At 44.2% G+C, this 26885-nt stretch overlaps 1 protein-coding gene across 1 annotated transcript in view; it reads right to left on the reverse strand.

The window, feature by feature from the left end:
* LOC308102587 (MAM domain-containing glycosylphosphatidylinositol anchor protein 2) overlaps window positions 1-26885 on the reverse strand; it is a gene marked incomplete at both ends in the record, with an annotated part of 464799 nt that overhangs the window by 37078 nt on the left and 400836 nt on the right. The window contains 1 exon segment of the mRNA XM_080452356.1: window positions 5281-5301. Within this exon segment, the coding sequence (XP_080308482.1) occupies window positions 5281-5301 (21 nt within the window).

Below are 26885 nucleotides of genomic sequence, written 5' to 3' on the forward strand. Positions count from 1 at the left end.
TGTAGGAGTAATATCCAAAAATGTGTTTTGCAAAACATGGCCTCCTGGTGGTGCTATAACAGGGCAATGCGACACATTTGGGGCAGAGGTTCTACTCTGGCATCCAGGCGGAGACAAAAGAAGGAGGACAAAAAAATTGTGGAATTTTTATTGTTGAAAATATCAAATCTACTGTGTAGTTTGGGTGCCAAGAATCAAAAGTACAATATTTCCATTTGAAATCTAGCGGGGTGAAAGTAATGAGCTTTAAAATAAGTAAATAAATACTAAGTACAAAAATGTACTTAACTCTCAGTGCCAATGAAATGAATGAAAAAGGAAAAAAAATATGTTCATACTGTGCCAGCAATTTTTTTTAAGTAAAACATAATAATATAATAATAAGTTAAACAAGAAGTGAATGGAGCAGCAAATCCTCGGATCACGATATCTTGGGTTCTGAAAATTATTTTCCAAAAAAAAAAAAAAAATGAGAGTTAAGTACAGCACTCAAGTAAATGTACTGTCCGTGCCAGAACGTATTGATCTGACTTGGATGTTGGTCAGGTCAAAGGTCAAATGTTTGTTGAGGGGTCATGACAGGGTGCTGATGATGAGCATGGTCTGACCGCACCGCAGGCCAGAAGCAGCCCGCCCGCTTGCCCACGCCCACACACACACACACACACACACACACACACACACACACACACACACACACACACACACTCTAAATGGAGAGGTCAGATCACACGTGTCACAACCTCCATTCAACCAATTAAGCCCTGTTTTATACTTGTTTATATTTCATATTATCCATTATTTCTAAGCACTTTATTGCTTCTTTGCACTGGATTGATGCCAGAAACATTTTGTCGTGCATTACAGTTCAATGACATAATATAAACTCCATCTAGCCATCCATCCATCCATCCATCGACAGTGTTGCTAAATCTTCTGTGCGGAAAATATCCCGATCTACAAGCTCACCAGTTCAGTGGCCTTCTGGTTAGAGTGTCCGCCCCGAGATTGGGAATTTGGGGTTCGATTCTCCGGGCCGGATTATTACCAAAGGCTATAAAAATGGGACCCAAAGGCCCGGACTGTTGATGTAACCGACTGGGCACCTAGGCTGGTATTTCATCCTGACAGCGTGTTGCGGGTTCGACTCCCGATCCCGACAACCTTTGCTGAGTGTCACCCCCCCCCCCTTCTCCTGTCAGCCTATTGTTCTATCTATCAATAAAGGCAACAACAAAAAATGTCCGGGGGGGCGTACTTGTACATCATGGCTGGGGGGTGGATGTACCCCCACACACTGTTTAGCATTAGTTCTCTCTCAAAGTGGGGTCCGGGGAGTCCTTGGGGTAGTACCAGGGGGTCCCCAGCAAAAGTAGTTAATATAGCATCACAATCATTTTAACCACTTTATCCAATTATAAGTTGGCTATTCAAAAATAGCAGATCTACAAGCTCGTACATCTGCTATTTTTGAAAATAATGTTTGGAAAATGTTGGAAAAAAAACATATATATATATATATATATATATATATATATATAAATAAGAGAGAGAGAGAGAGAGAGAGGGAGAGAGAGAGAGAGAGAGAGAGAGAGAGAGAGAGAGAGAGAGAGATGAGAGAGAGAGAGAGAGAGAGGAGAGAGAGAGAGAGAGAGAGAGAGACATTTCGTCGTTCGAGAAGCACACACTGTATAGCACGCTGGCAACTACAACAACCACCACCTATCTAGGGACCCCACCTATCCTGTTGTAGAAGAGTGTAAGCCTCCTCGAGGAGACGATTAAAAAAAAACTAAACACAAATAAAAATGGGCAGCATTTGGATGCAGGATGTGCGTCAGGCAGCAGCGGCGTGATAAATATTCATTGATTTATTAAAACGTAGCTGCGAGCGCTTTGGAGGAGCGTGTGACCTTGAATCCACTTGCTCCTTACAAACGCAGGTATAATGGAGAGAACCAGGAAGAGGAGGAGAGGAGGGAGAGAGGTGGGTGGGTGGGCGGGCGGAGGGAGAGACATGGAGAGAGAGAGGGAGGGATATAGGTGGGTGGATGGACAGAGGGAGAGAGAGGGATATGGGGAGAGGGAGGGAATGAGAGAGGGAGGGAGGGAGGGAAGGAGAGAGGGAGAGAGAGATGGAGAGAGGGAGAGAGAGATGGAGAGAGGAGCGTGGAGATGCTACATGACAGCTGGAGAGGAGGAGAGCAAGAGAGAGAGGGAGATGCACAGAGATAGAGAGAGTGACAGATTGAGAGAGTAATATAGAGATGGAGACGAGGTGAGGTGAGAGAGAAGGTGAAGGAAAGGTGGAGAAAAATAATAGGTAGAAAAAAGGGAAAAAACAGAGTGAGAGAGAGAGAGACACAGAGAGACATGGACAGAGACAGACAGAAAGAGAGATAGAGAGCGGAAGAAAGAGACACAACGAGAGACACAGAGAGAGACAGAAAGAGAGACAGAGACGGAGAGAGAGACAGACAGAAAGAGAGGCAGAGAGAGACAGACAGACAGACAGACAGAGAGACAGACAGAGAGAGAGAGAGAGAGAGAGAGAGAGAGAGACAAAGAAACATGGACAATGTCTCTCTGTCTCCATGCATCTGCATGGAGACTGAAGGTCCAGGCATCCTTCTCACCATGAGGCAGCCATTTTCAACCCTTTTTCATAAGGACCCTGAGTTTAATACCATGTTTTATCTCTGGGACCCCAATCTACACAAATCCTCAGTATTATAATTAAACTCGTCCGTTTGGTTCCATTCGTACACTCTTAAGAGTTACAGAACCGTAAGGGTCCCCCATTTGGACCCCTGGCGTTCCCCGCGGACGCAACGTGGAGCTAAGCTAAATGTTTTCGCCCACCAGAGAGAGATAGAGGGATTTGCAGGATATACAGGCTGCAAATAGGAGGGCGGAGAAAGGAAGAGAGGCGTGCAGGCGAGACAGTCAGTGTTGTGTTCTTCCTTCAAGGGATTTGGTTTAATGATGTTAGTGATTACGATTGTTTATTTATCATATCGGGAGATGTTGTTGTGTGCGAAATGAACAATAACAAGAGAAAAAAAAGAATATAATCGATGGTGCAAAACTGTGCAAAACTGACGCATGCACTGCACGCGCTCTCGAGGCGGGAATAACACGAGCGCTCTGCGTTTCGCAGGATGAGACACGCACGTCGGTGTCACATGGAGCTTATCTGATAATGTCAGACATGGGAACAAACATTAAAACGCATTCAGCTCGTCGTGCGGCACCGACACACACGCATACTTATGGCGGCAAAGAGCTGGCAGTGGGAATACGACACGCACATCCCAAAGCAAAACACAACTATTTGTTTTAATTTTTGAAAAGGGATGGAGAGAAAAACAATTATGTGTTAGATTAATTGAAAGATTTTTGAGTATTTTTTTTTTTTAATCTTTGAAATGATTATAACATTGTAGGAAACAAAAACAAAAAAGGTTTAAGAAAGTAGGTAGCTGATATATTGCACTTTTACCTTAGCGCTAGGTATACTATTAGTTGCTTGTTTTAGAAGAGAATACACTTAATACTTCTGGTGATTAGTAGTTTCCTTGCCTACCAGTATGTTGAATGCACTTAAGGCAGGTACACACTGCAGGACATTTGGTCCGATAATGCTGTCTGCGACCTTTTTTGGCGCTCGCCGACAAAACATCCCGATCTGACGCAGATCGGCCTTTGATCGGCGAGATAATGCTCGCTGTGTGTGAAAGGCACAGCGACACGATCTGGCCACGATCATCCGCTCTGGGATGGCTTTGCGACCATTTTCAAATATCTATCTGGTTAGTTATTCGGCCCTGTCGCAGACAGGAGATCGGACAGTATCATACAGTATGAAAGGGTCTGCGAGGAGATCCACGCTACAGCCAATGAGAGCACATTACAGCCACCGTGGCTAGGGGAGCGTTGCTGGATCTGACCACAACAAACAGTCCCTACCGCAATATTACCGTCCAGTCCTGTATTAAGTTAACATTATAAAACAAAATGAGAGAGTGAGCGAGCCTGGTGGGTTGTTTATTTTAGAGGAATTGTACAGAGAGAGAGAGAGAGAGACACAGAGACAGAGAGCGAGAGCGAGAGTGAGCTCTGTGTGTGTGTGTGTGTGTGTGTGTGTGTGTGTGTGTGTGTGTGTGTGTGTCTGTGCAGCATGTGCAGCATGTGCAGCATGCGTGTGACACACGCTGTGTCCTGAACAGCGTTGCCAGATGTTGCGAGAGAAATAAGCAACCAGGTCTATGAAAACAAGCCCAAGAAAAGGCCACTTGAGCACTTTAAACCTATTTACAAATACATTGGATATTTGAAAATAGCCGATCTACAAGCTCACAACGCGTCGCAGCTATTTTCAAGAAAAATCTTGAGAAAATTGTGGAATATCCACACAAATCTTGTATGGGGGTCTATGATGGCATAACATATTTACAGAAGGGGGGTCTGCGGACAAATGCATATTATGTGTTGTTTAAACCACTGGTTTAAACAACATTAGGAAACAAGGCCAAATAAGCAACTACACAAATAAGCCCAAAAAACGCACCCCGCAACAACCAATATTTACAAGCAACTCTACAGAAAAACAAGCCCAAAGTCGCTTATAATAAGCGGACATGGCAACGCTGTTACTGAGTTTCATTGCGCACTTTTAAGCTTTCTTGACTTGTTTCAGAGAGAGAGATGAGAGAGAGAGAGAGAGAGAGAGAGAGAGAGAGAGAGAGAGAGAGAGAGAGAGAGAGAGAGAGAGAGATACATACAGAGAAATAGAGAATTAATGATTTAATTTCAACAATCAATAGCGTCCTGTCTCGGTCTCGCGCATATCACAGGAGCTGTGCACGTTTTCATGAGACGTCGGTTAAAATGAATTGGAATAAAAACAAATGTATGTATCGGGTCTGGATAGCATCCTAGTGAACTATCCTACAGTGTGTGATCCCTAGTCGGTGATCAATCGTATAGTGTGAAAACCACAAGGATATGTGAGAGACGATTTCAAGAAATATACTCCTGTAGTGTGAAATGCTTAACGATCAGACCATTTTAAAAGTCCTACAGTGTGTACCTGCCCTTATTGTAAGTCGCTTTGGATAAAAGCGTCTGCTAAATGACTGTAATGTAATGGATATTTACTTGCAACCCATGCAAACGGCTCTGCCCATTGTTTGGGAAACTGCTTTAGCCAGGTGTCACCAAATGAAAAGGCATGCATAGTACTTACTAGATGAATGAATGAAAATGCATAGTACTTACTCAGATGAGGGTTGATGGGAGCTGAAAAAGAAAGAGAAAAACAGTAATTAGTGGAAAAATACTGCAGTGTTCTGTCATTATCTTGATGAAACAAAACACTCATTAATGGTAGCAAACACACACACAGGCTCTCATAAATACACGCTTACTTCAAGCACTCACATGACCGCACACGCACACGCGCGCACACACACACACACACACACACACACACACACACACACACACACACACACACACAAACAGTTTAGTGCTCAAGCATCAAAACTGAACAGATATAACATAACGTGGTTGTGTGCTTAAAACACACTAACAACACACATGTAATGTATGTTTGTATTACTTCAAGCACTCACATGACCGCACACGCACACACACACACACACACAGTTTAGTGCTCAAGCATCAAAACTGAACAGATATAACATAACGTGGTTGTGTGCTTAAAAACACACTAACAACACACATGTATGTTTGTATTACTATATTTGTGCGGACGAAGAAATCTAGGAAAGCACTACCATTTTAATTGCGCACCGGTTGTCACACCAGGAATAGCCGATCTAGAATCTCTGAACTCGTGTCCATGCGACAAGCTTGTAGATCTGCTATTTACCAGCGCGCAACAGTAAGTAAATAAATAAGGCATAACGTCGCCAACGCTAACCCCAAAAACCTAACCTGAAAATATTTTTCCTAATTTGTAAGTGTAAAATTATTTCTGATGGGTGGACAGAATAGACAATAATGTGTCCAAAAAGTATGTTTTAAAACATTGTAAACCTCATATGTTCAAAATTGATTATTTTCAAAACTCAAATTCAAAAACAGCAAAAGTAGCAGATCGAGAAGCTCAAAACGCGTCGCTTCGAGCCACGTTTCGAGCTTGCGGATCTGCTACTTTTGATACTTTTGTGTGATGCTATAGTATGATAGGGCCTTCATTTAAGGAAAAAAACACAAAGAGTTAGAATATGGAGATGGTTTCTGCAACATTATATGAAGACAGGTTAGAAATGGGTGAAGTGGTCCTTTCAGTCAAAACAATCTGAATACTTCTTCCAGCAGTGCATGGTGGGGGAAGGAAACCCAGAGACAGAACATGATGGCAGACATGGTAAATGATGTGAAGGATTTTAAAAGCCCAGAGTCCTCTCTCTCTCTCCTCTCTCTCTCTCTCTCTCTCTCTCTCTCTCTCTCTCTCTCTCTCTCTCTCTCTCTCTCTCTCTCTCTCTCTCTCTCTCTCTCTCCTCTCTCTCTCTCTCTCTCTCTCTCTCTCTCTCTCTCTCTCTCTCTCTCTCTCTCTCTCTCTCTCTCTCTCTCTCTCTCTCTCTCTCTCTCTCTCTCGTTATCAAATGGAAAAAGGAGGGGGATTAGAAGAGGGGCCGGCCGGGCCCACATTAATAAGCTTACTGCACAACTGCTTATCATTATTGCCATTTATTGTCCTTGCTGATGTCCTTCTCAAGGTGACTTCCATTTAGAGAGGCCTGGTTTTTCATTTCCATTTAGAAGCCTCATAACTCATAGAAAGCTGAGTTACAGTTACAGTACGACCAAGGGTTCCGTTGTAAAAAAGAAAAAGAAACGTTGCTGTCAGTCGGGCAGAAACCTCCTATCTCCATAGTTAAACTTTTGTACTTTTTTTTCTAGTAAATGAATGCCCTACCTCGTCAAACTACAGCGTCATACAAAAGCGTTTTGAGCTTTCTGCAAGTTTTTGCTACTTTTGAATTTGAATGCTGAAAAGTAGCAGTTATGGACATATCGTCTCTGTCGGGTGGAAACCTCATATATCCAAAACTGTTGCTTTTCAGGATTCAAATTCAAAAGTAGCAAAAGTAGCAGATCTACAAGCTCGAAACGTGGCGCAAATGTGGATCTGCTACTTTTGATGCTTTTGTATGACGCTGTACTATGTTCAAGTAGAGCGCTAATTTACGATAAAAAACACAAAATAAAATATGGAGATAAGAGGTTTCTGCCCGACAGCAACGATATGCTTTTGATATCCCCACAGGATATCAAAAGCAGAGGCATGGATCCGCCCAACGCCACCCCCACCAAATCCAACCATGAATATGATCACCACGTCAACCACAGTTCATTTTAGCTGCTAGCTTTTTTCTCTTCTCCAGTCTGTCTGAAACGGCGGGCCGTGAGTGACCAATGACCATGGAGGAATGTCTGGTGGAAAAAAGACACTCCAACTCCATGATTAAATGCCGGTAAGTGGAGTCCATCAAAAACACTGTGTTTGTGGCTCATTCTGCATTCTGTCCGCAGAGTTCCAGGTTCAATGCTTTCCTCCTCATTGACTATTTAAAAGGAGACAAACGGCAGCAGTCCAAACGATAGAAAAGGTCACGGAGCACAAAACTGCTGTTTGTTTCAATGCAGAGAGCCGATTAGCGTGGCACTTCACTTTGGCAGAGTAAATACAATTTAACCTGCCAACAAGATGCATGGGACCCTTTTTGATGATGATCGATTCCCGTCTGCTGCCACGGCTGAACGGACGCAATACGTCATTCTTTATCCGCAAAAAAAAGTATGTTAACCCGGCTCCCGTTTGATTTATGAATCGTCCGTCTGCCCGTTCACGGAGGGCTATCGATTTCAATCTGCTTCAATTAAATCCAGTAATAACAAATCATTTGCTAGAAAAAGGGAAAATCTTGTTCAAAAGAGGAAGTGTGTGTGAAGAGAAGAGCGGAGGCTGCCGCTATGCCCGAGACTGGAGTTTGTTGCTTGTTGATACCGAACATTTTGCTTTCAGATTTCATCAAATCCGCGTTTCACACAATGTTGTTTTGTAGAAGAATGAGAGAGAGAGAGAGAGAGAGAGAGAGAGAGAGAGAGAGAGAGAGAGAGAGAGAGAGAGAGAGAGAGAGAGAGAGAGAGAGAGAGAACAACAATGAGAACAAAGCAGTAATACATTCCCACAAATTGCTTTCCCAATTTAGTTACATAACGTCTCCGTCGGGCGGAAACTGTTACTTTTCAGGATTCAAATTCGGAAAAACAGCAAAAGTTGTCAGCTCGACAAGCTCAGATCTGATACCTTTGATGCTTTTGTGCGACGCTGTTAGTTATGATCAAGTAGGGCGTTAATTTACGAGAAAAAAACTACACAAAAAGTTAAAATATGGAGATAGGAGGTTTCTGCCCCCGACAGCGACGATATCACAATGAAGCTTGAGTTATACTCTTGTCGTATGATGTCTTGTCCCTTTGCTGGAAAGAACAGATTTTCAAGCTAAAAACATAATCTTGTTAAATCTGTTCTTTTCACCAAGCGGAGTATAATAACTAGGCATGAGATAGCTGATAGCTGATTCCTCAGTGATTCTCAGTCGTGGAAAAAGTATTAAACATTTTTTATTAAGTAAAAGTATCAATACTGCAACGTAGAAATACTCTGTTAGGGAACGGCCACACCGCACTTTTATTCTACCTATGGGGTCGGAATCTGCCAATGCTTTTCAATGGGAATGGCGTGGTTTGACGGTCTTGCGCAACTTTCCGCGTGTTGCGCACATCTTGCGTTTATGCGCTCTATACGCCATGTCAATTTGAAGCAGATAGATGCTGCTTTTCCCCCTCTGTCCAATCGGGTGAGTCAAAGGCGGACCGTCCCAAGACTCAGGAGCTCTCAATTGAGCAACTGCGGGCTATACGGGGAGGGTCCTGAAAGTGAGTGACAGGTGCGACAGAATGAGCTGCATTCTGTTTCACATTCTGACCAAGAAATGATTATCCATGCCTTCGTGTCCTCTCGCCTTGACTATACTGCAATTCGGTTCTGACCTGCCTCAATAAGACGTCCATAGACCGCCTCCAATTCATTCAAAATACTGCCGCAAGACTGATAACTACTGTAGGTCCAGCAGGAGGTGTCACGTTACTCCAGTTCTGGCCTCTTTGCACTGGCTTCCTGTAATCTTTAGGGTTCAGTTCAAGGTCCTGGTGCTCACCTTTAGAGCTCTGCATGGCCACCAGGCACCTGAATATCTAACTGACCTGCTAGAACCATTATGTGCCCAGCAGGACCCTAAGGTCAGCTGACCAGGGTCTATTGGTCATTCCTCATACCAGGTTAATCACCAAAGGTGAAAGAGCCTTTCAGTCTGTAGCGCCTATAGACTCTGGAATGCCCTTCCTTTGTGGCCTGAGAATGTGGATGCGTCTGTGGATATCTTTAAGAATCAGCTAAAAACACTACTGTTTCAACATGCATTTGGGGAATTGTCATTGAGCTTCTCCTCCAGGCGTCTGCTGTTTTCTTCGAGATGCATTGTGTTTTTGTTTTGTTTCTTATCATTTGAATGTTTCTTGCTGTTTTTATTTCTGTTGTATGTAAAGCACTTTGTGAGTTCTCTCTGTGAAAAGTGCTATACAAATAAAATGTACTGACTTACTTATTTAATTACTTATTTGATTGTGTTTCCTTTCTTCTCTATTCTCTCGTCTCTATAATTAATATAAAGTCTTCCTGTAAACCGCAAAGTTAAAAGCCTGCACTCAGACACAATTCCAACCACTCTGTCACACCTGTAATCATGTGTGATGTGACAATGATTTACTTGTATCGCTCGTGCAGCATATCAAACTGTGTGGGTCCTTGAAATGAAATAAAACAAAGTTTGAGAAACACTGTTTTACATGACAACTAGTAGCCGCCAGGCCCCCGAGACATGGATGCTGAGCTTATAAAAATCTTGATTCTTTCACATCTTTGCTCTCCCCCACGTCTCTCTCTCCCTTTCCCTCCCACTTGTCCCCCCCCCCCCCTCTACACTGTCTCCTCGAGCTCTTTTCTTTTAAAGACCTTGGTTATCGTCTCTGTCGGGTGGAAACCACATTATGTCAAAAACTGTTACTTTTACAGGATTTAAATTCAACACCAGCACAAGTAGCAGATCGACAAGCTCAAAACGTGTCAAGAAATCGCTTCAAGACATGTTTCGAGCTTGCAGATCTGCTACTTTTGATGAAGTAAGTTTTCAAATAATTGTAGTGGAGTAGAAGTATAATATTTGACTCTGAGATTTAGTGGAGTAGAAGTAAAAGTATAGAAAATGTGTAAAGTAATGTAAAAATGCCTAAAAATTTTACCTGAGTACATGTACTTAGTTACTTTCCACCACTGGTAGTAATAGCATGATCAAGTAGGGTGTTACTTTATGACATAATTATGGAGATAAGAGGTTTCTGCCAGCTAGCAACGTTATGGTAATGCGTTACCTCGCGTTCACCTGCAGCTTCCTCTCAGACTGACTCAACTGCCTCATCCACAGGAAGTTGACTCTCTGCATGACCCTTATACTGATGACGTCACACTGAGCCCAGTGGAAGAAGGCCATGGGGGCTACTTCTTTGGCAAATGGGTGGATTTATGCTTTAGTTGGCCCACCGGACCGCAAATAGCAGATCTACAAGCTCGCCTATACAGCTCGCAGTGCAACGCGTTGATAGCTTGTAGCTCTGCTATTTTCGGTGCGAGACACTGGCGTGCAAACCAAGTCAGGGGGAACTCTTGCACACATTCTGTCTTCTCCATCCCCCTCTCTCTCTCTCTCTCTCTCTCTCTGATGGATGTGTTTACAAGCTCACAAGATGTACAAGCTCACAACACTTAGAACTGCTATTTTTTGTACAACTCTAAATCAGGCATAAGTCCATGGACTATTGGTACTCTGTCTTCTCTCCGTTTCTCTCTCTCACATGCACGCCACGCACGCACGCACGCGCACGCGCACACGCACACACACACACACACACACACACACACACACACACACACACACACACACACGAACATGAACATGAACACAAATAGATAAAAGAGGAGACACAGACAGGGCCTAAATTGAGGCAGGTAACACAGCCCACGTAAACGCTGTGAAACGCACACCACCTAATTATCTACACTGCACCCTGGTCGACTCGAAAAACTTCAAATAAAACATTTTATTTGTTTACACCCAAACAACACCGCCGCCCGGGTCTTTAAGCAAGCCGTGTGTACGTGGTTAGGAGGAAGGAACCATTGCAAACCCTGTTAAACAAGCGTGTCCCATACAATTTACTAGCACACTGAGCCATTAAACATGGATTTTAAGAGCCCCAGAGCAGGGCTGTGTGAAGACTATAAGCCTGCAGTTTATACTTAGTTGCGTGTGTGGGTGTCGCGGCGGGGCGGCGAAAAAAGAGCAGATCTACAACCTTACAACGTGTCGCAGCTTGTAAGATCTGCTCTTTTCGGTGTGCGATACCGGCACACAACTAGGAGGTATAAATCAAGGCTGAAACACTGAAAATGTCAGATGCTGGCGTCATCAAACGCAATCAAACGCAGCTGCAGCCACACTGAGGCGTCCGGTTTGTTCCGCCAAAACCCTGTTGACGCATCTTTCAGAGCTCGGCGGTTCTATTTTGGACTATTGACACGTGGAACAGACCGTCCATAACGAGTTAGAGCGACGCATTAAAAGACGATCTCTTTTTATTTCCAACGTGTATTGCAGTACATGTACTGTATGTACGGTATGCAGTGGCGGAAAAAGTACTCAGATATTTTACTTAACACATTGGGTGCCAAAACCGTATATATACGGTTTTGCGCATACTAACGTTGAGTGCCAAAACCGTATATATACGGTTTTTGAAAAAAAATAAAAAATAATTACTTTTTTTTTTTTTTTTTTTTTTTAATTTTTTTTTTTTTTCCTTCACAGCAACAGGAAATATCACTCCTACAAGATTTAGACTCCAATCCACCTCCTGGTTAACTTATGACTTCAAAAACCTGTATCTCGGCTCCTGTGCACTTTTTTGGGCGGTGAAACCGCCCCTATAAGTGAGATTTGGAAAAATGTACATTTTCCTGCGCTGTGATCTGGGCCCAGGAAATTTGTAGAATTATCCTGCGCTGTGATTGGCCAATCACAGTCTATTCAGGACTGTGATTGGCCAGTGTCACATGACACATGTGCATAGCCCTATATAAGCAAACATAACTTGAAAAAAACCAAAAATTTGTTTTTTTCAAGTTATGGTTTCGTCCATCATAAAGAGTGTTTCAATAAATGTATTTATCTTTTGTACATGATTGGTTGACTCCATTCAGTATTGTGATTAGCTAGCAAGACACCGCCCACTTTACACAGGGTGTGATTTTTTTTTTACAATGTTAATTTAACTATTTTCAACTGGCTGCAACTATGGAATGGATTTCCGAATGTTTTAAATTTTTTCCCCCCGATTGTACGAGACCTGTATGTGTGTAATGAGGGGATCACCGTGAGGACGGTGATCACTGAAAATATTTTGTGACTACTTGAAAAAGGTTCAAAATGTTTAAAAAGTCCTGGCACTCAAAGTATAATATTTTAATAAACCTCTGGCACCCAATGTGTTAAGTAAAAGTAGCAATAACACAATAAATACATACTCTGTTACAAGTAAAAGGCCTGTGTTCAAAATGTTACTTGAGTAAAAGTACAGAAGTATTGGCTTCAAAATGTACTTAAAGTATCAAAAGTAAAAGTACTACAATGTTTGAAAATAGCCGATCTACAAGCTAACAACGGGTCGCGATGCAACGTGTTGTGTGCTTGTAGATCGGCTATTTTCAAATAGCCTATGTATAAATAGGGCTAAAGTGGTTAATGTAGGTTTTATAATAATAATAATGTTTTATAATAATAACTTATATCTCCAAAGCAACTAGTAACTAAAGTTTTCAAATAATTATGGTCGATTAAAAGTAGTGGAGTAGAAGTAAAAGTATTGAAAATTGGAAATACTCCAGTAAAGTAAAAAATACCTCAAAACTGTACAGTACTTGAGTAAATGTACTTAGTTACTTCACACCATTGTGTATGTATGATTGTTTTCACTTTGTTTGACCGTTCTAGAAACACAAGTCCATTGTATGACACACGTTCAGTGACGCATTGAGTCAATGTTTTTTCAGTGTTGTCAGAGCCTTGAGGCTTTAATATGAACCTTTAGTGCTTCAGTAAACCGCCGTGTCATTCCGCCTCGCCCTCACAACGTCATGTAATATTCCATCGTTCTATAGATAAAAGCACTAGATGACTGGAGCCTAGTATAAGGCAGCCTTCTGGAAAAAAAAGTTCCACCTCTTTGTGTCCTGTCCTTAACCCATCCCTGACTTCCTTTTCCCCAGCTGAGTGAGAGGACACAACATGGCCACGCACCAGCGCACCCCACTTTCAATTTGCTTCCGTTCCCGAAGCCGACCGAGACTCAAAGTGAGCTCACTGTCCGCCAAAAAGGACAGCGTAGCACAGCGGTTCCACAGAGGCCATTCTGGACACAGACGCTGACTTCATCTTGGCAGCTTTCCCTGCATGCCCACTGGGCTCTCTCTCTCTCTCCGCTTGCGTATATTACAAAAGCGGGGGCGATTTAGGCGGCCGCTGCCAAGTGGTGTAAAGTAACTAAGTACATTTACTCAAGTACTATACTTAAGTAAAGTAGGTATTTTTTTTACTTTACTGGAGTATTTCCAATTTTCAGTACTTTTACTTCTACTCCACTACATCTCAGAGGCAATATTTTTACTTTTACTCCACTATAATTATTTGAAAACTTTAGTTACTAGTTACTTTGCAGATATAAATTATTCTATTATAAAACATACATTAACCGCTTTAGCCGTATTTTATACATAGGCTATTTGAAAATAGCCGATCTACAAGCTCACAACGCAGCACATTGTATATCTACTATTTTCAAACATTTTAGTACTTTTACCTTTGGTACTTTAAGTATATTTTGATGCCAATACTTTTGTACTTTTACTCAAAGTAACATTTTGAACACAGGCCTTTTACTTGCAACGGAGTATTTTTATATTGTCGAATTGCTACTTTTACTTAAGTAAAAAATGTGAGTACTTGGAGTACTTGGAGTACTGGCCGCTGCCAAGTGCACGACAACGTTTGAAAGCCTCACGAGACCAAAAGGGGGACCTGGACCGCTCCAAGATTCCCCATCCATCATGGTTTATAGGGAGCGTGTTCTTCAGAGGAAACCCGAGTGTTGTGGCCTCACGAAGCGGCTCAACGTCGCTCGGTCGGAACAGTCATGGCACGGGTTCGAATAGTTTTTTGGTGTCTTTATTATGGCTACACCGATGGAGAGAACACAGAGATCACGGGTCTGCTTGGACTGCTTGCAAAACGCTGGGAGTAATTTTATATACTGTAATTTTATATGGTTGCTGTCGGGCAGAAACCTCTTATCTCCAAAAGAAAGATCGTAAATTAACGCCCTGCTTGATCATACTACAGCGTCACACAAGAGAATCAAAAGTAGCAGATCTACAAGCTCGAACGAGCTTGTAGATCTGCTACTTTAGCTATTTTAGAACAGTTTTGGACATATGAGGTTTCCACCTGACAGAGACAATATACATTTCATAAATTACACTTTAAACCATTCAAAAATATATATATCTCTTGTGTGTGGACCAGGAAAATTGCCTATTTCTCAAATTCTACTATGCTTATAGTATGCGCACACACACACACACACACACACACACACACACACACACACACACACACACACACACACACACACACACACACACACACACACACACACACACACACACACACACACACACACACACACACACACACACACACACACACACACAACCCCCTCAGCCTCTTTTCCCTGCCTCAGTGAGTTGGGAGGGAGTACAAATTGGCGCGGTGAGGAAGTGAATCCTCAGTGGGCGTCTGTGTGTGTGTGTGTGTGTGTGTGTGTGTGTGTGTGTGTGTGTGTGTGTGTGTGTGTGTGTGTGTGTGTGTGTGTGAGCTCTGCTGTGGTTAGACGACATGGGAGAGGAGAGAAGAGGAGGCCACTGAACACAAACACTGGGTGAAACCAAACCAGAGTGTCCTTAACCGTGACCTCTTGGCACAGTGGCTATAGAGAGGTCGCCTGCAGCCAGAGGCTATTATTTGTTAGATATAGACCAGCGGTTCTCAATCATTCGCAGGTCAAGGACCCCCAAATTGATATGTATTTGGCTGGGGACCACCATCTGAACATATTTTGTGCCAGGGAGGGACCCCCATAAGAGAATATTTGTGTTGTTAAATCTTTTACGATTCTTCCAGATGTCTCGTGTGCTTGTACTGTAGATCGACTATTTTTGAAGTAACCAAACTGTTAAAAGTGGTTAAACTGTTACTGATTTTAGCTGGGGAACCCCCTCCTCAAGGACCCCCCCCCCCCACCTTGAGGGGGGGGGGGGGGGGGGGGCAAGTGGTCCAGTTATAGGTCCAGTTATTGAAAATGTAGGCTGGCATTTCATCCTTGGTGGTAATGTTCGTGCAAAGTTTCACGGCAATCGCACGCTGTGTTCATGAATTGAGGCATTTTGTTCAAAACGGAGCAGTCCTGCAAAATTTGGAAGCCAATCTTAGCCAATCAGGATGGAATATGAAAAATCCGACAGACCTGTTTGGTTTAATGACTATGGAGATACGTGTACCGATTTGAGTGATGTTTGGACAAAATCTTTAGGAGTACTGTCCAAAAATGTGTTTTGTAAAAACCCGGCTCCTGGTGGGCGCTATAACAGGCCGATCTGAAAAATTCAGGGCAGAGGTTCTGTTTTGGCATCCGGGGAGTGTGTGTGTGCATAGTTTCGCTGCGATCGGGCCAACGGCGCCGGAGATTAGCTGTTCACTGACGGACATACACACACACACACACACACACACACACACACACAAGGACAGGGTGAAAACATAGTCTCGGCCATGCCTTTGGGCCTGGCGGTGACAAAAAACTACATGAAAAAGTAAAAACAATCTAGGAAGAAAGGGAAGAAGCAGCAACATTGTTTTTCAAGTGACAGGTCAGCTTAGGGAGGCGTTGAACCTCCGTATTAAATCTCGGACCCTCAGAGGGATTGGGGGGAGTGATGTCCGTAAACAGATGCTGAGTGCGTCACCGTGGCAAACTTTGAGAGAGTGTCTTTGGAAGCCCGGTGACACCCCCCATCTATCATCGCACAGCTGGGGACACTATAAGCGCTTTTGTGTCTTTTCCCAGCCGAGCTGCCAGTGTTGGCTCTCGCCCCCCCCCCCCCCCCCCCAGCCCCCTCTCTTAGCGCTGCGGCGTTGGTTGCCAGGATGATGGCTCGTCCTGTCAGCCTCATGATGAGTAAACTCACTCAAACTCTGATTTCAGACGGCTTATATTTATGCTATATCATCACAATGGGAAGGACGTACTCTATGGAATCGGATCACTGCCAATACTCCTAACTTCAAATAAAGGTTTCAGAACCTTGAAAACCTTTTTTGCAAGACTGAAAACTCGTTTCGAACCTCTGAAAAAAGTGTTGAATCTCTGAAAAAAGTGTTGAATCTCTGAAAAAAGTGTTGATAGGCCGAAAAAAAATTTCAAAACTCTGAACAAATATTTTACAGTGTTTCGCCAACACATTTTCAGAGTTTCAAATTTGTCACAAACACACTTTCAGAATATGCATTTTGGCACTGTTCTCCCTGGGTATTATTTTGTTTTACATGTGTGAAACCTTGTAAACTCCTGACTTAAAATAAAGGGTTCAAAAGGCTTGAAAATAATTTCAAGACTGAGAACTGGTTTTGAATCTTTGAAAAAAGTGTTGATAGGCTGAAAGTGTTTCTCAAATCCTTGCAAACACATTTTACAGTGTTTCGTCAACACCTTTTCAGAGTTTCAAATTGGTCACAAACACACTTTCAGAATATGCATTTTGGCACTGTTCTCCTTGGGTATTATTTTGTTTTCCATGTTAGAAACCTTTTAAATGGGAATCGTTTTTGAAACTAGCAACTTTATTGTTGAAAGACTGAAAAAAAAAATCAATGGTTAAACTTTATTTTGAAACTGTGATTTAGCGTCACACACACAGCAGCACATTCTCCTCAAATCTCTGAACACACACACACACGCGCGCGCGCACGCACACACAGCAGCAGCGGCGGCAGAGGCATGCCATAAGTGTTGAAACTCTGAAACTGCTACTCGAAACCTCGCAGGGAGGCGGGGGGGAGCGGAGGCGGGACCAGAGGCGGGGCCGTTTGAAGTCCATTCCATTCGCTCCAAATGACACACTTCAGTTTTATTCATGGTTTACACAGGAAATAATGAACTGATTACAATAATGTAAATTCTCTCAAATCAGTAACAGGTAGGTGATACATATGCCCATCAAATATGGTTTTATTGAAAGGCAATCCAGGTACCAACATTCGGGGAATATCTGACGGCTTGGAGCGCCTCAGTGCGGCTGCAGAGTTCATCTTGGAATTTGTCATTACAATTTTACTGTAATCCACATTCCTAAACCCCCCCACTCCTACACCCCCCCCCCCCCCAAAGGGACCCCCCCCGAACCCCCCCCCCCCCCCCCCTGGCCCAAGGGGTCACTCATAATAATTCTATATCAGCATATTTTGTGCATTCAAACAGAACAGTTGAGATTTCATTTGGCCAGATCTCTGGCAATTGTACTTGAATTCTTATAATTTTAATGTTTATATGGTCTTTCAAGTTTATATTTTCATTTGGTATCAGTCATGAATTTATTAGAATGTATTAGAATTCATTTTCTCTATTGATATCAAGCCGGATTTTCCCACGTGCGCAAGTGCATGCTGTAACATAATAATACACAACGTGTACTGTACATATATATAGCCCACTGTAGGCTAACATTTTTGGGGGTTTTAGCTATGGACCCTCAAGCTCCAAGCTCCACCTTAGCGCCGCTAATGGAGCGGTTTCAGAAAAGAAAAATGAAAAAAATTAAACCGAAAAAAAGGTGTGTCTGTCTGTCTGTCTATCTATAAATCTATCTAAATATCTATCTATCTATCTATCAAACTATCTATCTCCAGCATGTTGTTCAACAAATAGCAGATCTACAAGCTCACAACAACTGTTATTGTGAGCTTATCTGCTATTTTCAAATAGCGTATGTATAAAATACGTCTGAATTGGTTAGTGATTCATAATATAATCATTTATATCTGCGAAGTGTAGGATTATTATAATTATTATTATTATATCACAATTAAAGTAAGCGCATCGGTTAGTGTGATTCGGTCGGTCTGTCTGTCGGTCTGTCTGTCTGTCTGTCTGTCTGTCTGTCTGTGTATATGTATCTATCTATCTATGTATCTTGTAGATCGATCTGTCTGTCTGTCTGTCTGTCTGTCTGTCTGTCTGTCTGTCTGTCTGTCTGTCTGTCTGTCTGTCTGTCTGCCTGTCCGTCTGTCTATCTAACTATCTATCTCCAGCAATATGTACCACTTGCCTACAGCTGCCCCCCCCCCCCCCCCCAATAAATAATATCAGTCCAGTAATGACAGCCCCAGATGTAAGCTCCCAACGCGGTGATTAGCAACACGTTGTTCAACAAATAGCAGATCTACAAGCTCGGTTACTGTGAGCTTGTAGATCTGCTATTTTCAAATAGCGTATGTATAAAATAGGTCTGAAGTGGTTAGTGTATGGTTCATAATATAATAATTTATATCAGACAGACAGACAGACAGACAGACAGACTGGTTCAGTCCATTAATGTTGTATTCAGAATAATAAAAAAATATATATATATTATTATTATTATTATTATCATCATTATTATTACCCTTATTATTATTACCCTTATTATTATTATTATTATTATTACCCATATTATTATTATTACTACAACTTGTTATATCCACATAATAAGGCACGCTACTAGAAGGGTGAGCTTTATAGGTCCATCTTTACTGGGTAACAAACATGTACGCTGGCAACGCACGTTACAAGCCGGTACAACAACAGAGCAGTCACACTTTACGGTCTAGTGTCGTAAACACAACGGTACACTCATACACAACATTTCCCCCCCCCATAGAAAACCATGAAACACAACCCCACCCCCCCAATGTCTTATGCATTCAGAAATTGGTAACATAGTCCTTGAGGTAATCTGGTCGAGCCCGGTCTCGAACTGGCCGTGCCACGGGCACCACCGGGTGGTCATTAGGTGCCGGAGGGCGCACCACCACCGGGTGGTCATCAGGTGCCACAGGGCGCACCGGGGGCAAGTCCATATCACCTGCTGTAAACTCAAAGTCAGTATTAGCCCACATACCTGCGGCAGCAGGCGGTGTAACAGGCATGGCAGCCTCCGGCCCCACGACAGCAGGTGGTGGCACTCGCCGAATGCGCCTGGCATGCCAGCGTGACCCATCGGACAGGCGGAAAGTGGCAGGCCCCAGCTGGTCGGTTATCTGCATAGGCGTGGACCAGAAAGACTGCAGCTTGTGGCCCCTGTGAGGGCGGCGGACGCGGACCCAGTCCAGGGCCGCGAACGATGGAGTCTTCACCCTCCGTGTCCTGTCGAAACGCTGCTTCATCTGACGCTGCCGGTGGCGGACTCTGTTGCGCCCTCGAGCTGAAGGTGGCACCATCACGGAAGCCCTCAGTCGATCCAAAGGCAGCTGCAGCTCCCGTCCCAACATGAGGAATGCTGGGGAGCAACCGGTAGTGGAATGCTGTGAGGCTCTGTAGTGCAGAAGCGTGCGGCGAAGAGCTGTAGAGAAGGAGAAGCCATCTGCCAGGTGAGCTCTGATGCCATTCTTCAGTGTCTGGTTAAATCTTTCCACCCCCCCGTTGGCCTCAGGGTGGTAGAATGATGTACGGACGTGCTTTATGCCCTTGTCCTCCAGGAAGGCAGCAAACTCCGCAGAGATAAACTGGGGGCCATTATCCGTCGTGATGGCCGTAGGGTGCCCCCAGCGGGAGAAGAGCAAGTCCAGGAACTCAGTCACCACGCGGGTGGTAACAGTCCCCGTGGAGAGCACCTCAGGCCACTTGGAATGAAGGTCGTACACCACCACCATGAAACGCTGGTGGTGTGGGACTGCATGAAGCTCCCCGCAGATGTAGAGCTGGAGGTGCTCCCAGGGCTTGTCAGGCCAATGCAGCGGTTGCAGCGGCGGCGGGGCGGGTGGGCCGGTTTTTCCACTGAGAAGGCAAGCTGTACAGTCCCTCACTAAGGCCTTGATGTCTCTGTCAATGCCAGGCCACCACACCAGGTCACGACAGCGCTGCTTCACCCTCACAATGCCCAGATGACCCTCGTGGGCCATGGTCAAGATACATGGTCTTAGGCAGTCAGGCACCATGGTGCAGAGGCCGCGGGCTATGCAGACGTCATTCCAGCAGGACAGCTCGTCCTTGACCCGGTGAAAGGGAACCAGCTGGTCTGGGACCTTAGCGGGCCACCCCGAGCGGATAAAAGTGCGGAGCTGGGAGAGCACCGGGTCCTGTTCCGAGGCTGTCTGGAGCTCTTGGAGTGAGACTGTAGGCTGGAGTGGAGAGTGGAGCATCTGGATGAGGCCCTGCTCAGCGGAGTCAGGACCAGGATCTGGAGAAGGGCCGGGGGTTGCCCGTGACAGTAGGTCTGCTACTACGTTGTCACGACCTGGAGTGAATTGCAGGCTGAAGTTATACTGCTGGAGCCGCTCCGACCAGCGATGGATCCTGATTGGCCTATGCCCTGTGCCAGACGTTGCGAGCAGAGCCGTGAGGGCCTGGTGATCCGTCCGCAGTGTGAAGGAACGGCCATACAAGTACATATGCCAACGCTCGCTCGCTCAGATGCAAGCCAAGGCCTCCCGTTCCCCCACTGAGTACTTTTGTTCTGCTGAGTTAGAGCCCGAGAGGCAAAAGCGATGGGCCGCTCAACGCCAGCATGGATCTGGGACAGCACAGCCCCCAGCGCTGGAGGCGTCACAGGTGAGGAGTGTGGGGCTTGCGAGGTCGAAGTGTGCGAGCACGGGTGGCGAGGTGAGCTGGACTTTGAGCTGCTGGACGGCGTCTGAACAGGCGGGGGTCCAAACCCATGGTGCGTCCTTCTTCAACAGCTCGCGCAGCGGGGCTGTGGTGGCCGAATACTGAGGGAGAAAACGTAAGTAGTAGGCTGTCATTCCGAGGAACGAGGCCACTTGGGCTGGACAGGCAGGCTCAGGGAGGCGTAGCACAGCCTCCACATTAGACTGGAGTGGACGGAGCCCCTTGGCATTCAGGCGGAACCCCACAAACTCTATCTCAGGCACGGCGAAGACACATTTGTCCCCGTTCAGAGTGAGGTGCTGGCTGGCAAGGACATGGAGGACTCGGCGAAGGCGCTCGTCGTGGGCAGCAGGCGTTGAGCCATGAACCACAATGTCAATCAAATAGATCGCTACCCCAGGGATGCCTGCTAGTATGGTGGCCATGATTTTCTGGAAACAGCTGGGGGCCGAGCTGGGTCCGAAAGGCATCCTCGTGTATCGAAACACCCCCATGTGTGTGACAAAGGCGGTGAGACTCCGGCTGTCAGGGTGTAGAGGAACCTGCAGATAGCCCTGCCGAAGATCCAGCTTTGTGAATATGGTAGAACCATGGAACTGTGTGGTCAGTTCCTCCGCTGTAGGCAACGGGTACTTGTCGGGGATGACTGCCTTGTTAACTGCCTTGAGATCAATGCACAGGCGCAGCTTCCCTGTCTTCTTCCGCACAGCCACCAGATTCGAGATCCATGGTGCCGCGTTGACTGGCTCAATTATGCCTGCCTCCAAGAGGTTGTTGAGCTCTCCAGCCACCTCGTCGCGCAGGGCAAGAGGAACGCGTCGCAGGGGCTGGATGACAGGGTGTACATCAGGGTTGAGGAGGGGCTGGTGGTTAAAGGCAGTGAGGCAACCCAGCCCAGCGAACAGTCCAGGCCATTGTTGGGGCCACAGTGAATCAACATGGTGGATAGTGAGCCCACTGTAATCCATGAGCACAAAACCTAGGTCAGTGAACAAGTCCAGGCCCATGAGGTTAGCACCGTGGCTTGCCACTTGGAATGTGAAAGAGGAAACAGTCTTAGTGCCATAGCGCACCGCGGAGCTGAAGGTGCCCACAATGTTAATTTTGGAATTACCATAACCCTTGAGGGGCACTTTGGACGGCGCAGCAAGCGTGTGGTGTGGGAAAAATTGTGTGACTGTAGCCGCATTCAAGAAGGACGCGTTAGCCCCAGTGTCGAGCAGTAACGGCAGGCACACGCCATCAAGCTCCACAGTACACACCTTGAACGGCCGGCGAGCAGCACTCACAGAGTGTATAGTAGTCGTGGGTGCAGGGTCAGTAGCTGAGAAAGGCTGCCGTGGGGTGGTGGCCGGGGCAGAACGGCAAACCTTGGAAAAATGGTTTTGTTTACCACAACGTTGGCAACGCTGGCCCCTGGCGGGACAGTTTTGGGCTCTGGAAGCATGTGATGATGAGCCGCAGTTACTGCAGCGCTGACCTGGGGGGCGCTGTCGTCCAGCATAGTTTATGTGGGAAGCGTCCTGGAGAGGATCAGGGCTAGCTGAACGCGATGGGGACTCGACCTGCTGTGCTGTGAGTGCAGGCAGTGGAGATGAGGCGCAAGCCAATTGCCTGGCAAACCCCTCTGCTGTCTCAAGTTGAAAAGCTATTTCCACAGCCTTATGGAGAGTCAGATCATCTGGGGACATTATCAATTTCTCACGAACCTTTGGGTTGTTTGTGTGCTCGGCTAGCTGGTCTCTAATCATTTCGTCCTGTAATGCTTCAAACTTGCACAGGCTGGCCAAACCCCTCAGATCGGCCACATATTGGTGAACTGACTCACCCGCACGTTGTCGGCGCTGGCGAAACAAAATCCTACGGAGGATAACGCTTTGTGGGGCTGCAAAATGTCCAGACAGTAATGTGACACAGTCTGCATATTTTTCGGCGGTCCCAAGAGTGGTGAATATCCGCTGTCCTTCTGTGCCCAGGCAGTGGATTAAGATGGCCCTTTTCCGTGCATCGCTTACGTCCGTGAGTCCCAGAGCCGTGATGTAGGTCTCGAACGACCCCAGCCGGCGAGTCCATGGTACAGGAGGCTCGCCCGGGAACGATAAGAAAGCGGGAGGCGGTGAGAAAGTCATCTCCATCCTCGTCGTCAATGTTATATCCACATAATAAGGCACGCTACTAGAAGGGTGAGCTTTATAGGTCCGTCTTTACTGGGTAACAAACATGTACGCTGGCAACGCACGTTACAAGCCGGTACAACAACAGAGCAGTCACACTTTACGGTCTAGTGTCGTAAACACAACGGTACACTCATACACAACACAACTACTATTACGCTATTGTTATTATTATTATTATTATTATTATTATTATTATTATTATTATTATTATTATTATTATTATTATTATTATTATTATTATTACTATTATTATTATTATTATTATTACATTAATGTTGATGTTCTGTCACAGCTCACTGTTGCGCGCACGTTGATTGACGGGTCAGGGTCAGTAATCATCACGTATAGGCCTACTCAGAGACGCTCACATGCTGCAGGTTTCTCAGATGTTTTCTCGTTAATTAACCCACTTGTCACATCTCACATGAATAGTATACGCATCAGACAGACAGACAGACAGACAGACACAGACCCAGACCCAATCACACTAACCGATGCGCTTACTTTAATTGTAATATAATAATAATAATTATAATAATCCTACACTTCGCAGATATAAATGATTATATTATGAATCACTAACCAATTCAGACATATTTTATACATACGCTATTTGAAAATAGCAGATAAGCTCACAATAACAGTTGTTGTGAGCTTGTAGATCTGCTATTTGTTGAACAACATGCTGGAGATAGATAGTTTGATAGATAGATAGATAGATATTTAAATAGATTTATAGACAGACAGACAGACAGACAGACAGGCCTTTTTTTCGGTTTAATTTTTTTCATTTTTCTTTTCTGAAACCGCTCCATTAGCGGCGCCAAGGTGGAGCTTAGAGCTTGGGGGTCCATAGCTAAAACCCCCAAAAATGTTAGCCTAGTGGGCTATATATATGTACAGTACACGTTGTGTATTATTATGTTACAGCATGCACTTGCGCACGTGGAAAAATCCGGCTTGATATCAATAGAGAAAATGAATTCTAATACATTCTAATAAATTCATGACTGATACCAAATGAAAATATAAACTTGAAAGACCATATAAACATTAAAATTATAAGAATTCAAGTACAATTGCCAGAGATCTGGCCAAATGAAATCTCAACTGTTCTGTTTGAATGCACAAAATATGCTGATATAGAATTATTATGAGTGACCCCTTGGGCCAGGGGGGGGGGGGGGGGGTTCGGGGGGGGTCCCTTTGGGGGGGGGGGTGTAGGAGTGGGGGGGTTTAGGAATGTGGATTACAGTAAAATTGTAATGACAAATTCCAAGATGAACTCTGCAGCCGCACTGAGGCGCTCCAAGCCGTCAGATATTCCCCGAATGTTGGTACCTGGATTGCCTTTCAATAAAACCATATTTGATGGGCATATGTATCACCTACCTGTTACTGATTTGAGAGAATTTACATTATTGTAATCAGTTCATTATTTCCTGTGTAAACCATGAATAAAACTGAAGTGTGTCATTTGGAGCGAATGGAATGGACTTCAAACGGCCCCGCCTCTGGTCCCGCCTCCGCTCCCCCCCGCCTCCCTGCGAGGTTTCGAGTAGCAGTTTCAGAGTTTCAACACTTATGGCATGCCTCTGCCGCCGCTGCTGCTGTGTGTGCGTGCGCGCGCGCGTGTGTGTGTGTGTTCAGAGATTTGAGGAGAATGTGCTGCTGTGTGTGTGACGCTAAATCACAGTTTCAAAATAAAGTTTAACCATTGATTTTTTTTTTCAGTCTTTCAACAATAAAGTTGCTAGTTTCAAAAACGATTCCCATTTAAAAGGTTTCTAACATGGAAAACAAAATAATACCCAAGGAGAACAGTGCCAAAATGCATATTCTGAAAGTGTGTTTGTGACCAATTTGAAACTCTGAAAAGGTGTTGACGAAACACTGTAAAATGTGTTTGCAAGGATTTGAGAAACACTTTCAGCCTATCAACACTTTTTTCAAAGATTCAAAACCAGTTCTCAGTCTTGAAATTATTTTCAAGCCTTTTGAACCCTTTATTTTAAGTCAGGAGTTTACAAGGTTTCACACATGTAAAACAAAATAATACCCAGGGAGAACAGTGCCAAAATGCATATTCTGAAAGTGTGTTTGTGACAAATTTGAAACTCTGAAAATGTGTTGGCGAAACACTGTAAAATATTTGTTCAGAGTTTTGAATTTTTTTTTCGGCCTATCAACACTTTTTTCAGAGATTCAACACTTTTTTCAGAGATTCAACACTTTTTTCAGAGATTCGAAACGAGTTTTCAGTCTTGCAAAAAAGGTTTTCAAGGTTCTGAAACCTTTATTTGAAGTTAGGAGTATTGGCAGTGATCCGATTCCATAGTACTCTTCTATTTTCTGTTCTCTTTCCTTTTCTTTTTTTTTTTGGTTGCCTACTGTATACTCACTCATAACCGTCGAACAGTGGTGGAACGTAACTGATTATCTGTCTGTCAGAAACCTCTTATCTCCACATTTTTACTTTTTGTGGGGTTTTTTTTCGTAAATGAATGCCCTACTTCATACTACAGCATCACACAAAAGCGTAAAAAGTAGCAGATCCACAAACTCCACTACATCTCGTACGCAAATATTATACTTTTTACTCCGTTACAATTATTTGACAGCTTTAGGTACTAGTTACTTTGGAGATTTAGATTATTATATCCCTAAACATATATTAACCACTTCAGTTCGATATATTCTATATATTAAAAAAAGAAATAATACATTTTGAAAACTTTCAAATGAGACATTCTGCGTAATGAGTACTTTTAATTTTGGTACATTACATTAATTATATTTTCATGCCAATACTTTTGCACTTTTTACTCAATACATTTTTGAATGCCGTACTTTACTTTTCTTAACAAAGCATATCATCTCTGGAAACCTCATAGGCCTATGTCCAAAACTGTTTCAGAATTCACATTCAAAAATATCAAAAGTAGCGGTTCTACATTGATATCTCCCATAAAGAGTACTTTTTCAACCACTGCCGTCGAGAGCCTAACAAAGATGAAGCGCGGTCCGCTGAGCCCCCCCCTCGCCACGCCTGTTTGTGGACGCCGAGACAAATTGCCCCCTTGATGAATCACAATTACTGCATGTAACATAATTACGGGTGCGACACAATCATGGCAAATTACTTTGAGATGGTACAAACATCCATTTCCATTTGCTCTCAAGCTGTTCAGTAGCATCGTCCCTCTGTCGGGTGGAAACCTCATTTTCAGGATTCAAATTTGGAAAATAGCTAAAGTAGCAGATCTGCAAGCTCTCTGTGGATCTGCTACTGTGTGATGCTGTAGTATGATCAAGTAGGGCGTTAATTTACGAAAAAACACAAAAAGTTAGAATATGGAGATAAGAGGTTTCTTCCCGACAGCAACGATATCATACGTTGAGCAATGAAGCCACGTCACTGGCTGCCAATTAAAAAAATCGTGAAAATGTGTGCAAATCTTTCATTATATATACATTTTTAACTCAAATATTTGCTTCTGGATGGGGTCCCTGGAACAGAATATT

Source organism: Gymnoscopelus braueri (genome assembly GCF_963280865.1).
Source record: "Gymnoscopelus braueri genome assembly, chromosome: 16".
Lineage (NCBI taxonomy): Eukaryota > Metazoa > Chordata > Actinopteri > Myctophiformes > Myctophidae > Gymnoscopelus > Gymnoscopelus braueri.